Below are 14,605 nucleotides of genomic sequence, written 5' to 3'. Positions count from 1 at the left end.
CAACATATGTATGCACCAGTGGCGTGCAGTCCACTGCAACGCAATTTTTTTGATAAATATGTACATATAGGTATACATATTTTTATTCTTTTTGGTTTTAAAATCAGTGTAAATAAAAAATGATGAGTCCTTTTTTTAAACCGTGCAAAAATAGGATCCGGTGTACTTCAAGCCTAAATGATTAATACGCCCGTTTTTTATAATCCAATAAACCAATTTTTTGCAAAAAATATAAACAATACAATTACAGATAATATCTGCATTTATTTGTATTTTAAATATATCCATACTTCACATTAATTTATCATATAGGACAGGGATGGCGAACCTATGACCCGCGGGTCAGACACTGACCCACGCAGGTTTTTTGACTTTAACGCTTTCGCTGCTGAATAGATAATGAGATTTTAATTGCCCCCTTTAAAATGCACGTTAATTACATCGATTGGCCGCCTGGTCATTACGCACCGTGTGCGTCTTCCGCGTCCAAAGTATTAAATGACCCACGTGTTGATTTTTATAAACTTATTTTTTATATCATAAAAGAGAGAACAGACAATCAAAAATATTAAAAACAAAAAGTATTTATATCTAATGTCGAATTTATAAAAAAATATTTCCATGTGGACATTGGCTAGCTAATTTTCTATCGTATCACTGCACTGTGTATGAGGTGTAAACATATTTGGAAATATGTGATATAGGATAAGCTTTTATCTAAACTCACATCGATTTGGTGTGTACACAATTTCTCACAGTTTGTAAATTATTGAAGGCCGTTCATTAGTCAGCGTATTGGTATTAATCGGTATGCAGCCAATCAGATGCCAGATTTTATATCGCAATGATGCAGTTGACGTATGTCAATATGTAAGTTTTCGTTAGATTTAAATCATATTATGTGGACTTATCAGTTTTTTGGAAATAAACATCTCATATTATTTATACATACATCCAAATGTTTATTGTCACATCTTACTGGATCCATTTTTATGTAAATGTTCCTGTTTTGATTAAGTATTTGATTCCAGTTTGTGTGTTCATGTTGTTTATTAACTTTTAACATTCGTCAGTGTTTTGTAAAAAGGGCGAATTAACCAAAACGCTATTTTACAGGAGGATGGTTTTTAACTTTTGACATTTATTTATTAATTACCTGTGGATGATTATAAATGTCTAACAAGTTTTTAATAAAGCTTAGAAAGAATACTGTCTTTATGATAGGCTTTATAATAATGTCACATTCGGTTTTTATTCATAACACTGAGTGGATATTCGCCCTTTCGATTATCGTTTTTAAGTACTTTCCTGTGAAGATATAAAATCGTCGTTTTTACACAACAAAGCTAGTGTGGTACATATTGTTTTTTCATTAGAATCTCAATTTCATCAAAATGGTTGGTTCGCCCTTTTTACAAAACACCGACGATTATTGTACTTAATTATCTTTAGTTTGTAGCGTTTAGAGGTGTGTTCGTTTAACAAGCCGTGGTATAGGACATATCTCTAAACGCTACTTCCAGTGATCGCTAACTGAAAAATTATCAGCCACTTACATACACAGTCTGCATCGGATTGGATCTAATGGAATCTAAATGAAGGGTTACTTTAGGGTTTCTCTTGACATAAATTAGAAAGGCCATCTTCAATTTTTTAGTCATAATAATCACAGTTAATTATATTTGTAAAAAAAGTAAACTAATTTTATTACTATTACACATTACGAAATGTTTACTGCTTGTTTTGTCTCTAGCTGGTCGATTTCCATCAGCATAAGAAGAGCATACATTTTGTTTTCAAACAGTTTCCTGTAACATAAAACTCACTAGTTAAGCTTATATGCCGCACATAAATGTGAACGATATCTGTCCGATATTGTAGCACTTCAACCAGTGATTCCCAACCAAGTTAGTGTGTCAGGGGTTCTGCGAGGATTCTCAAAAACTTGAGAGAAAATACAAAGTTAAATATATATTTTTTTAATAGTGTAAAATAAAAATTTAATATGACCTATTTTTACAGTGTAGCATTTTAAAACTTATGTTTGGTTAGTATGACATCATAGTTTATTACCATTGAAGTAGTGAAGGTCATAGTACCAAGGAATGTGGACTTTAGTTAGTAATAAATCTAACCTCTGTTTCTTTTATTACTTACCATCAATGCATTTAAAATTTGCATGCTAACATTATAATATGTATTTATTTTTATAGTTGTGTAATGAAGGAATAAAAAACATAAGAATTCAGTTGTCAGTAATGAATATTGCAACCAACTGTTTTTGTTTCAATCGAGCATTTAAAATTGGCATTACGGTTACAACACAGTACATATTGATTTATTGTTAAATATGTTATAATTTCCATTAGTTTTGGACAATAAAGCCGGCAATAAATTATATATTTTTTTTTCAAAAGTATTAGTTATAATTTACTAACTCTACTGGTAGTGACCGTCTGTGCAGTTTTCAGGTCATGCATTGCTTAGCGGCGGCAAATTGAGGATGGAATGCGAATATTACTTGTCTTCAGAGTAGAATTCTCCAAAATATTTTTTTTTTCGCATAACACATTTTCTTTGCGTGTATCCATATAAGATAGCCATGCAGAAGTAATTAAATGTATTTGGTAATGAATTTACAAACTGAGATTAAAAGTAGGTAGGCATTTTAAGTGTGCCTGAGGGTGAATTTTTACCTGTGTATGACACTCGACTACTATATTAATCTATTTTGCAATTAAGCAACACGTAGTTATGTCAGCTAAATAAAAAAGGGTTAGGAATCACTGACTTTAACATGAGTGGCCTATTTATGGCTTGACCAACGTCCTAGCGAGGACAAAGGCCTCCGTTTCGATGATGATGCATGCCACTTTATGGATAAGATTTTCTGGTTTCCATAGAAGATGTAAAACCATGTATGTATATATTTGGAATTTACATAGTATTACTTTGTTTATCGTTAGTTTTACTATTATTTTTTTGTCATAATATGTTAAAAATGCATCTTTACTAGTCTTGTAAATTTTTGTCTGTTTTTGATGTAGGCTCTAATTTTAGACAATAAATTTGCTACAAGAAGTTCTAATTGTTATTTCAACTACTTTATGGCCAATTGCTAACACCACCAAAATCTGTGATTTAATGGAAGTTAGAAAAACAAACAACTTATTTATTTAGTGTGGCTAATTTGGCATTAACATGTTGCATTTGGCCAGTAAACTTTAATTTGTCTATGATAATTTGTCTATGATAATTTGCATTTTCAGACACTGAATATCTACCTAAATTAAATTGGATTCATTGATTTCTGTTTGGTTATAAACTAAAATCATTCGGATTCTTTCATTTATGCCTGCTGTTTACATTTTGAACAGTTACATTTGCTATGCAATTTTGTAATATCTTTCAATAAAATTATAAGACAGCATCGATACATTTTTATACAGTCAGAAGTCAATTTATAGATACATGACGTGTGTATAGGATGTGTGGTGTGTAATCGAAATGTGACTCATTTTTAAATACATTTGAATTTTATTTGTTAAGGTATGTTATTAAGTATTTAAGATTTATAGCAATAATCCTATGTTAATGATATTGAAATGAAACCATTCCATAAATGGTTTGCAATGAATTCATGGCTTGGTCTCAGCTGGGTCCATGACGAATGTTCATTTACACTTTACAGAATCGACAGCTTCCACAATATTCATAATTAATACTGGTAGTGAGAGTTTTGATTTGTAAAGATTTTAGACATTACATTGTAAACCATTGTGTGGGTGAATTATGGACCCATGTGTTATTTTTGTTTTACTTTTATGACTGAAAATTGTGCATAGTCAGCGATCTAGATATATCTTTTTGAAGATTTTTTTGTAAATATATTATAATGTTAATGAATGATTGTAAATGAAAATTATTTTAGTAACGAACGGTCACTTGTAAAAAACATTACGTGGCTATGCAAAAATACGAAATGTTATAAACAAGCTGTGAATTTAAAATAAACAAGAATAATATTATGAATATTTTCGAAAAGTTTTTTTATTTACACCCTTCAGTTACCCCATTTCAATGATTAAGGAAAATAATGTGGTAGGCAGCAAGCACATGAACTAAGCATACACTATTCTATATCTCTATATAGGTACGGTATGAAAATTATAATAACATAATAATAATATACAGATTATACACCATATCCATGGGTTTTTTTTTATTAATAATAACCACACCCTTGCTTTTTCGTACAAGGTGGTTGGGTGGGTTAGTTGCATTGATGTGGGGCTAATTAGGTTCTTCCATTTATACTTTTAATTTTCTTTATGGCCAGGATTAAATATTTTGTATAGTGTTCTTGTGTTGTTCTATTGCTTAGTACTTCGTGAGGCTTTTGGAGGTCAATTTCATGATTATGCTGTCTATACCGAGTCCTGAGAGTCCATCGCTCCCTTTCTAGTATAGGGCAGTCATTGATGACATGCCACACAGTTTGAGATGTGTTGCCGTCACATGGACAACAGTCATCATCCCTCAATTTAAATCATTTTAGATAAACTCGCGACGCTCCGTGGCCTGTTAGTATCTGTGTGAGTTTGTGTGATATTTTTATGTTTTTGGCAAGAGTGATGGCAGAGTTTATGTTTGGAATAAATTTCTGTGTTATTGATCCTGTGGCGGATGTTATGTATCTGTGGTTCCACAGCTCTATTGTGTCTTCGTTTAACTTTTATTTTGCGTAACTTAAGAGGGAAGTGTGTGTAGTTTGAAGGTCTTTTATCTGTTGTGGCTTGTTTAGCGTATTTATCAGCTTCCTCGTTTACGGCTATCCCTGTGTGACTTCTTATCCAGAAGAATCTAGGGTTTATTCCTATCATTCGAAGCTGTGTTGATGATAGTGTTAAAATGTCCCTTACTAGTGGGTGTGTGGATGATGGGTTTTGGAGATCTACCAGATTGGATTGGCTATCTGAGAATATGTTAACATAGTTCTGTGGCTATTTGGCAGAAACAGATATGTCGATTTTTGGTGTTTTGAGGTTTAAATGCAGATTTGTTCTTCTATCTCTATATTTTTATTTGCCAAAATCAGATATGGCTTATCTCTTCTACTGACTTCATAATCAACGAAACAAGTTTCAGATATGTTTAAAATTAAGCAAGTCATATTTGCCAAAACAAGATATGGTACCATATCTGCTTCTGGCAAAATAATAAGTATTGAATATAATCAATGTATTCTATTTGCCAAAACAAGATATGGCTGCTGTTTTGGTAGTTACTGTTTTTTGGAGGAACAGTTTTTTTATTATAATGTCTTATAATAACTGAAATTGACAACTCTGATATTCTATCCTCAACATGGCGCAGTGAAAATGCAGTACTAGATGAGCAAGCCACAGAACACGCGATTCCAATGTCTGTGTCGCAAGCAGATCATGATATTCAAATTACCGAATCTCAACAAAACTTTGCCTCGTCGGATGACGAACCCCTTGCTCAACAGATTAGAAGAAATTCTGCTAACAGCTCTTATAATCCGTGTACATCTACATCTCAAAGCACGAATTCATCTCAAGAAAAAATCAAGAATAAAAGAAGGTACATGAAGAACTTGAAAGACTGCGGCAAAGAGTATAAAACTCGTGGTGGTGTGGCTAAACCTGAAAAGCTGTTTATTCCATTAGAGTCCTGTTGCCGTTATAAATGTTTTAGCATGCTTAGTGAAAACAATCAGAAGGATATGTTCGCAAAAATTCTGGGAATGAATAGTAAAGACACGGCTGACCAATTCCTCGCAGACAACATTACCAATAATGACAAATTAATAGAGAGGAAAGGAAAAGGCAAAGGTGGTCAAGTAAAAGAATGCATGATTACAGCTATTTATAAAGTAAATTTAGTAAAAGTTTGCAAGAAGATGTTTCAGAATGTTTTTGGCGTATCCCGAAATAAAATTGATGTCGCAATTGTGAAAAAACGCAGCTCGGAAACAGGAATTATAGATGGTGACCAAAGAGGGCGTCACGAACCACACAATAAAAATAACATTGAAGAAATTGAAGTAACTAATCATATTAACAGGTTTACAAAATACCAAAGTCACTACTCCCGAAGACATACGAAGACATCTCCGCAACTTAATATTGCAAAGATGTATGATATGTATAAAAATGAACGGACTTCTCAACAGAAAATACCTTTTACATATTCTAAATATGCTTCAATTTTTCGTGAACTAGGCTACAAATTTAAAAGTCCTAGTATAGACACTTGTAAAGTATGTGATACATATAACATTCAGATTAAGTGTGCAAATTATTTAGAAAGGAAAGCTGAACTCAATGAAAAAAAAACGAACACTTGGCTAAGGCTGATGAATCATATAAGAAGAAAGAACACGACAAATTGTTATCTAAAACTAGTCAGTCCACTCGAATGCTAGTTTTTGATTTGCAATAATGCCTGCCAACGCCTTCCCTGAATACCAACATAGTGTACTATAAAATCCAACTGTGGACTTATAATTTTACAATTAGAGATTGTAAAACAGATACCGCAAGCTGTTACATGTGGCATGAAGGGATTGCTGGTCAGGGATCTGATCAAATAGCATCGTGCTTCGTACAGCATTTGCAGAATCTTCAAGAAACAGTAACTAATATAGTAGCCTATTCAGACTCCTGTCCAGGGCAAAACAAAAACATAAACTTTTCTTCAGCATTGTCTTATTTTGTCAGTGAATCTGAACACGTGCATTCTATAGACCATAAATTCTTGTAAGTGGGACACACCAAAATGGAATGCGACACGGATCATGCCCGCATAGAAAAAGCTAAAAAATCTATTGAACTTATCATTAACATCCCACAAGACTGGTACCAATTTGTACGAACTGTACGAGGCAAACATCCGTTTAATGTGGTAGAAATGTCAGCAGAAACTTTTCTCTCTTATTCAGACTTACTGAAAACCACTTTCATTAAGAAGTTAAAATGTGTTGAAGGGCAACCGATCAATTGGCACAGTATAAAGTGGCTACGGTATGAAAAACAAGTCGGTGATATAAAATTCAAATACTCTCTGAATGATGAGGAGCCCTTCAGAACAATGCAGTTATTAAGGAATTCCAGAGGGCTTCCACATATTCCTATAATACCGAGTACTCATATGGCACCTGCTCCAACAAATCCTCAAAAAAAGAAGGACTTACTGAGCATGATGTATTTGATAGATCCCGTGTATCATACTTTCTATAATTTACTTGAAACGCAACCTTCTGTACCCAATTATGGTGATGCTGAAACCAGCGAAGACGATTAAAACCTGGATGTTATTTTTAAGCTACCTGTAACTTTAAAATAATAATATGCCTAACCTAGATATGTGTGAGATATGGTACATTATTTTTAAAATTGAATTTGCCAAAACCTGATATGTTCTTTAAAGTGATTTTTAAGAAAAACTGTACTATTTTAATACAAATGCTTATAATTAATTAAAACTCAGTTCATGTCTTCATAATATTACATTAACTTTCTGTCATAATTAAATACATAGGATTTATCACAAGACACACAACATTCAAATTGCTCCCCTGAAAAGTAGGTGAAATGGTCATATCTGCTTCTGCCAAATAGCCACAGAGTTGTATCTGTGGAACTTTAATCTTTTCAGTGTCCACTCGAGAGATTCTCTCTGATAGCCAATATTTCTGCTTGTAAAACAGTGCAGTAGCTTTCGAGCTTAAATTTTCGGGGGGTTATTAATGTTCCATTTTCGTAGGCTACAAAAGCTGCCCCTACTTTGTCATCGATTAGACTGCCATCTGTGTAGATCTCCAATCCTGTGATGTGGTATTTTGTTTTAGTGTCTTCGTCAACTGTTCCTATGTGTTCTATATTTTCTAGATGTCTGATACCAGGGTGTGGAAGTTGTGTGTAGTGTATTTTGTTTTCGTATGTTCTGTATGTAGGTAAGTGTCGGGGAAGTATGTGGCTTGTTTTAACTTGGTATATTCCTGTAAGTTCTTGTATTTGTATATCTATTGGCACTATGCCTGCCAGGACTTATGTTAGTGATATTGTGCGATATCCCTTGCAAATTGATATTGCAAAAGGTCTTTCCGCGGAATTCAGTCATTTTTGGATCGATTTTCTTTGAGTTGCTTTATTCCAGACAGATGCCGCGTAAGTTAAGGTTGGCTCCTCAGCTCCATGATATATAATTTTTAAAACTTCAGGTGATGCCCCCCAAGTGGCTCTAGCTGTTTTTTAAAAGAATTTTCCCATTTGAGCTGCTTTTTTACATAATATGAGCTCCTCATATTATGAGGAGCTCATTATCAAACACGGCCAAGTCAAGTTTTGGCCGATGTTCATTTTTTGATTGATTCCGGTAGGGAACTTCAATGCCCACAATTCAATATATATTTCAGTATCAAATTCGGACTAACAGTGTATTAAAATCAACTTAAAATGTGCTCTTGTGGTAAGTGTCGATTGTATGTTGCTGGCATTCGTTTTTTTTGTTATTTTGTATAGCGAAGACCATGCTGTCATTGGCATCTGAGATTCATAAAATAATTTGGCGCTTTTAATTTCTGTTTCCTCAATGGCCGTTTTATATGCTTCTCTTTTGTCAACGTAGTCAGTGAGCTTTTGTTGGCACATGATGTCACTTGAGTTCTGTAATTTCCATTTTGATCTGAGAGTTATTCTTTTCATTTTTGTTAATTCAGCGTTCCACCAGATTGGATTTTTCCTGATTTCATGTTGCGTTTTTTGTGGGAGTATTTTATGGCATGCGTTCAGGAGTTGTACGTATGTTTTCAAGGTACTGTTTATCTATGTTAAGCTCGCCCATGGTTTCGATTCAGTTATTTTTCTCCAGTCGGTTTCCTCATTTGTTATAAAAATGCGTGTTGAGTCGGTCATGGGTGAGAGTACACTAATTGTATTATTCCAAGTAAAGGTGATTGGATTGTGGTCTGAGATGGGATTGTGTTGGTTTTCTACTGTCCAGTTAGCAATTTTGTGTGTTGTGTTTGGTGAAGAGATAGTGATATCAATATGAGATTTTAAATGTTTCCCGTTCAGCCACATGCTGTAAGTTGGAACTGATCCTTCATTACATACGTGCCACCCAATGCTGACTAGGCAACAGAACTGATAACCTCTTCGCCTCTTTTGTCATTTTTCGGGCTCCCCCACTAGCTGCTTTTTGCATTGAAATCTCCTCCTATTATATTCGCCTTTATCTTTTCCTAATTTTTTAATTTTTTGAAGTATTGCCAATATTGAGGATGGTGGTGGTATATAAATATCCATGGGTTATAACTCCCCAATGTTGGGAATAAAATTCTTTAGGGTGGTTTTATCTATTTATAACATAGAAACACTTTGGGCCTACGTTGGTTGGCAGTTATAGTATGTTATAGTGTCTATAAAATAGAAACACTTCCGTCTTAGTATTTATTTGGAGTTCACAGAGATTTATCAACAATAACAGATAATACTTCAAACGGTACACGGAAACAGATTAACAAGATAATATGACTTGCTCAACCAAAATAACCAGATGAACTTGCCAAAGGATTAGTTCAGTTCAGGTAGGTAACACATTTGAACACGTATCATAGAAATGAATCTCGATAGTGTAAGGTGCTTAGTCTCAAAATAAATGACCTGTATGATCAAGAGGGTCCGAGCTAATCAGACTAAACTGACTGGCTGTAAGAGATATCAATTACGGAGTCAACATAGACTTAAATCCTCATCCGTCTACATAGTTCTTGCAGCGTCCAATCAATGGACAGCGCCATCTATGGGTTGATTTCGAAGTCACACCGCTAAACATAGAGTTAAATCCTAATCTGTCTACATTGTGCTTGCAGCGTCCAGTCAATGGGCAGCGCCATCCATGGGTCTCTTTTCGAAGTCATGCCGCTATAATTCTTATATATTTTCATGCAAAGCAGTTACATGTATGAATCCTGTTTCACATATTGACAGGTGTGTGCTAATGTGACAAGCTAATTTATTTATAATAAGGTATTCATGAATTGTTTTGAAGTAAAAAGAATAAACAACAAGACATAATGATATCCAATTGCTGTCAAATTAAAAGTTTTCAGTGTGGAGTGATTAATGTATGAACATTAAGTATATATATTATACAATATTCTGCTACAAATGTTCAAATTCACCAAATGCTTTTACCATTGATATTACAAATAATATCTGAAATGCGTCCTCGAGTTGTCCAAAAATTAATATTATCAGTAGAAAATCTAGAAGAGGAACGTGAAAAGGACCAGAATAAACCAAACGAAATATCTAAAGAAACGTGGGCATTGGGGAAAAAAATCCTCGCAATGATTTTCACTATTGCCATAACAGAACTGGGAAAAAATACTTTGATAATCTATCATTTAACTTAAAAATATTCATGATGATAAGATCAGTGAATCAAAAGAATATGAAAATACTAATTGAAAATTATATTTTTTAAATTATGAAATTCCTTAAAATTTGTAATGATTTCTAAGAAATTATGTCTCAATATTGCTTTATAATTATTACTTATACCTGTTTTTGCATCACACAAAAATCAATATGGTAATAATGATTTTTTCAAATGCCAAATATTTACATTTTACTATTGCATGCATGTTTTTATTACATTTGTCTTCAATAACTACTACTTACTTAATTTAAAAAAAACTTCAAATAATATAGGTAGGTAGGTAATTTTTACAAAGACATTTTAATAATGTTGACATATTGTTCTAATTTTGAATGGTAAAATTACAACATGAAAACAAATGATTGGTTATCACATTTTTTCTTGTAAGACTTTTCCTGTTATTGGAATAAAATTAATAAACGAATAATTTAGACAATCAAATTAATAAAAAATTAAATTATGGAGAAATTGGATCAAAACACAATGAAAAATATTGATGAAAAACTTCCAAAAGTAACGCAATTTTGTGATACATGTGGTGGAAAGCCAAACGAAAAGAAAAAAGGAAAAACTGCAAATAATGCGATCAAGAAACGAAAAGCAAAGAAGCAGAATCCTGCAAAGAAAATTAAAAAAGCAACGTCCAAGAAACGTAAAGGGAAAAAAAAGTAACTACAATAAGATACATCCTTGAGAAGATTTTTTGTGATAAATTTTCGGTAAAATATTCCGAATTATTTGAAGTGTATTTAAAATGTGATACTTAATTTCTTAGTGAAATACCAAATTTATTTCAAAACCACCAATAAATAACCATTATTAAAACCACATTCAAATATGCATTTAACTTTATTTTTCTTGGAGTAATCTTACAGAAAAATATATTAAATAATAATAAATTATGAGAAAAACAAAATATAGCATTGTTACAAGAGAATCATCTTCACTTTTCAATAGTTGCCTCGAATTCATCAATTTTCTCCTGGAGAGGCATAAGATGTTGCCACATCAACGTCTCGTGCATCGCAGCCATTTCCACAGACATGGTTGAAGCTTTCACTAAAACAAATATAGATTTAACAATAATATTTAATGCCCACCAAAATCATATTGTAACATTTTACAAAAAATGTATAATCGTATATGCCACTATTATCACTGAGTCTTAATAAATATTAACACAACACATACTTAGAGGTAAATAAACCCTGGATACCATTGCATACATGGATGTACAGACCTACAAACTTATCCGTTAAATGGCCAAAAATGGAACTACGAACTACCATAGGACGCCATTTTTTAAATATCATTCGAATCTCAGATTTTGTCCAGTTACGAGTCATTATTGGGTAGTTTTTGACAGTGGCTCCCCATCCCATTCTTCAGATAAGTTTGTAGGTCTGTACATGGCTTTACCTATATATATTTTCTCCACTTACCTCAACCTATACCAAACCTAACAAAAAAGCAAAAAGTCTTAACACCTGTGGCATATCTCTGAGATATAGCATTTATAAAAGACTACAACTAATAAAAACACTATATTATCAAGATATACAGTGATATACACAGACTGAATTAATGTCATTTTCATCAGGAAAAAAATGTCAACACTCACTTTGCATCATCGATGTCCTATCAATTATATCCTGAATAGTGACATTGCATGTATCGAGAACTCGATTAAGTTCATTGTAAAAGTTTGGATCGTCACACTTCATCGATTCCATTATTCGGACTTGTATTTTAAAAGAAATTGTACCTAGTTGGCAGTTTCCAGATCAAACGTTTTCGTTTAGCGCTCAAAAGTGTCTGAATGTACAAGGTGTTCGTAAATGCACTGAGCGAATTTATGGCTACTGTGTAACTGACATGCAAATATAATATAATTATTTACCATTGTGTCTCATAAACTAAAATTAAAATTTATCATAATTAAATATTATATAATATAGAACACTATTTTTTTAAATTAAATATATATTCAAAAACATTCCATTTATTAAAAAATCTTGTATTGCCAAAAATATATTGTGGTATAGCCTGAATCCTGATGTAGCCATAAAACAGTGTTCCAATCGTACTATAATTATAGTATTTATTTTGTACTATTATCGTCTGCGAACTATGTCCGATATAAAACAGGTATAGTAGTACGCCGAAAATACATTTTGAGGAATCGGAAAAAGTTGCCAATAGAAGAAAAACAACGCCAAAATAATCCGTGAGAAGCAAAAAAATAAATAATCCCCATGTCTAAAAAAAAGGTGACGTTAATTACTTAACACAGCGATTTCCAATCTGGGGCGCGGAGTGTTGCAAAGGGAGGCGCAAAAAGTTTAACACAATTAATGTAGCCACATGTTTGCAGTTTGCAAATGCATAGTTTATAAAACGGCCGCTAGTTATAAACTATACAAAAAACAGTCATATAAAAGGTTGTTTGCAAACCTTTCTGCAAATATGGAGACTAATTTTATAATCTCTCACTTCTATACTATTGTGAAGCGCAATGGCTATCTCGTAAAAATGAAATAAAAGGGTCAAATTAATCATGATGTTGAAATTTGAAGGAATTTGGTTTAGGAACGACAATTTTGTTGTTAAACTTGTCTATTTGGTTTGAATTTTTAAAAAAAAGAGTGAATAAATCAATCCAAGGACCATTAATGTATTCACTGATTTAAAACGACAAAGTGAAGGCATTCATAAAAAATTGGAGCTTAGGAAATCAAAAAAAAGTTCGCCATGTCTCCACTTTGACAAAATGATTTCTACGTCAGATATATTGAAGCAAACAAAAATCTATTTACCGAGTTCTTGGTTAGTTTGCTAATGCACTTTTCACATTATTTTATTAATAGCAAAAATTGTGGTTGAAAAATCCTGACCCGGGGCGTTCGCTTCAGGATGTGGGGTCCATGATAGAATCCATTTGTCAATAAACAAAGATGAATATGGATTGACTACTATTGAAATTGATTGTGCTCATAAACAAGCACATTCGTCAAAAATTAATGTAATATAAGTAGTAAAACCTTGTTTATTTTTTTTTAATTTTTGTATTCGTAAGCAGGTAGGTACATTGTTGACTATTTAAAAAGGTGTCTGTATTATTTAATGAAATGAGGGGGGGAGGCGCCTAGATTAGATTCTTTTAAAAGGTAGTAACATAAAGTTTGGATACCACTGACTTAACATTTGAATTTTGTCTAAAAAAAACAAAACGTTAATTACCCTTCTTGGATATTTTCTCTAAAAAAAAACAAGAAGTTAATAACACCAGGTTTAATTTTTTGAAAATGCAGAAAATTATTGGTCACTCAACGCGTACTATATTTTTGGTCGAAATACTATAATTTTGAAGGCACTGTACTATAATTCCACTTTCAAAATATGGTAGTACTATAAATCGAAACGAACTGTCAGATACTGAAATTAATGCATTTAGGATAGGGATTTAAAAGCAATTTAAAATTTACCCCTGTAACATTGTATTGAAGCTTCAAAATGCCTACTTATGAATTAAACGTGATGATAAAAAGCTTAACTCGTGTACGTAGTGTATAACAATATAATAGTTCCAAGTGTTTCTTTAAAGATGTTTAATTTGAGGTTATGTAATTTCATCTGCCCTTTTTTAGCCGGAGGTGGTTTCTGCGCTTAAAAGATCCGCTGAAGCAATATTCAAAAGAAATGGGCTCATCAGGACAATTGAAAATTTAGGACACAGACCAATGCCATACAAAACGAGCAAACACGGAACTCGACACTCAGAAGCAAACTATTTCTTGATAAAATTTGAATCCCCTTCTCAAGCCATCAGCGACCTTAATGAAGAATATGCTAGAGACATTGACATCATTCGAACTAGGTGTTACAAAGTAGACGATAAAAATGAGGTTCACAATTGCACACTGAGCAATGAAATTCTGCCTCCAGCATACAGGACTGAGGTTCAAAATATGGTGGCAATGAGTAAAAATCAGAAGAATCGGTACACCTACAATTTCAAATACAACTCTGGGCTAGATTATTATCCATTCCAAAAATAGAGCAGTCATTTATGTAATTGGTTTGTAATATTACTATTCTTTGTTATTAAAAAATTGTGTTTGGTAGTTTTTAA

General features: G+C 32.7%; 1 protein-coding gene and 1 long non-coding RNA gene across 2 annotated transcripts; one reads left to right on the top strand and one right to left on the bottom strand.

Moving 5' to 3' along the window:
• Positions 1 to 11,336: 11,336 nt before the first annotated feature.
• Positions 11,337 to 12,271, bottom strand: LOC147065335 (uncharacterized). Its single transcript, XR_015071777.1, has 2 exons — positions 12,095 to 12,271; positions 11,337 to 11,532 (listed from the first exon to the last, which is right to left on the bottom strand). It is a non-coding gene; the product is annotated as an uncharacterized LOC147065335 (long non-coding RNA).
• A 1,610-nt stretch (positions 12,272 to 13,881) lies between these two features.
• Positions 13,882 to 14,605, top strand: mRpS6 (mitochondrial ribosomal protein S6). The gene is made up of 2 exons (XM_085956607.1): positions 13,882 to 14,031; positions 14,121 to 14,605. Exons 1-2 carry the CDS (start codon positions 13,987 to 13,989, stop codon positions 14,529 to 14,531), a joined length of 456 nt encoding a protein of 151 aa, XP_085812733.1. The 5' UTR covers positions 13,882 to 13,986; the 3' UTR covers positions 14,532 to 14,605.

This window comes from Rhyacophila brunnea, unplaced genomic scaffold (assembly GCF_057557595.1).
Source record: "Rhyacophila brunnea isolate RB1 unplaced genomic scaffold, BYU_Rbru_1.0 scaffold_6, whole genome shotgun sequence".
Classification (NCBI taxonomy): Eukaryota; Metazoa; Arthropoda; class Insecta; order Trichoptera; family Rhyacophilidae; genus Rhyacophila; species Rhyacophila brunnea.
This window is presented reverse-complemented; position numbering and strand designations above follow the sequence as displayed.

Excerpts from the sequence above, each read along its gene's own strand:
- mRpS6 (XM_085956607.1), top strand. The coding sequence starts at position 13,987 with ATGCCTACTTATGAATTAAACGTGATGATAAAAAGCTTAACTCGT. Across the intron at positions 14,032-14,120 it reads TGATAAAAAGCTTAACTCGT|CCGGAGGTGGTTTCTGCGCT; the intron begins GTACGTAGTGTA and ends GCCCTTTTTTAG.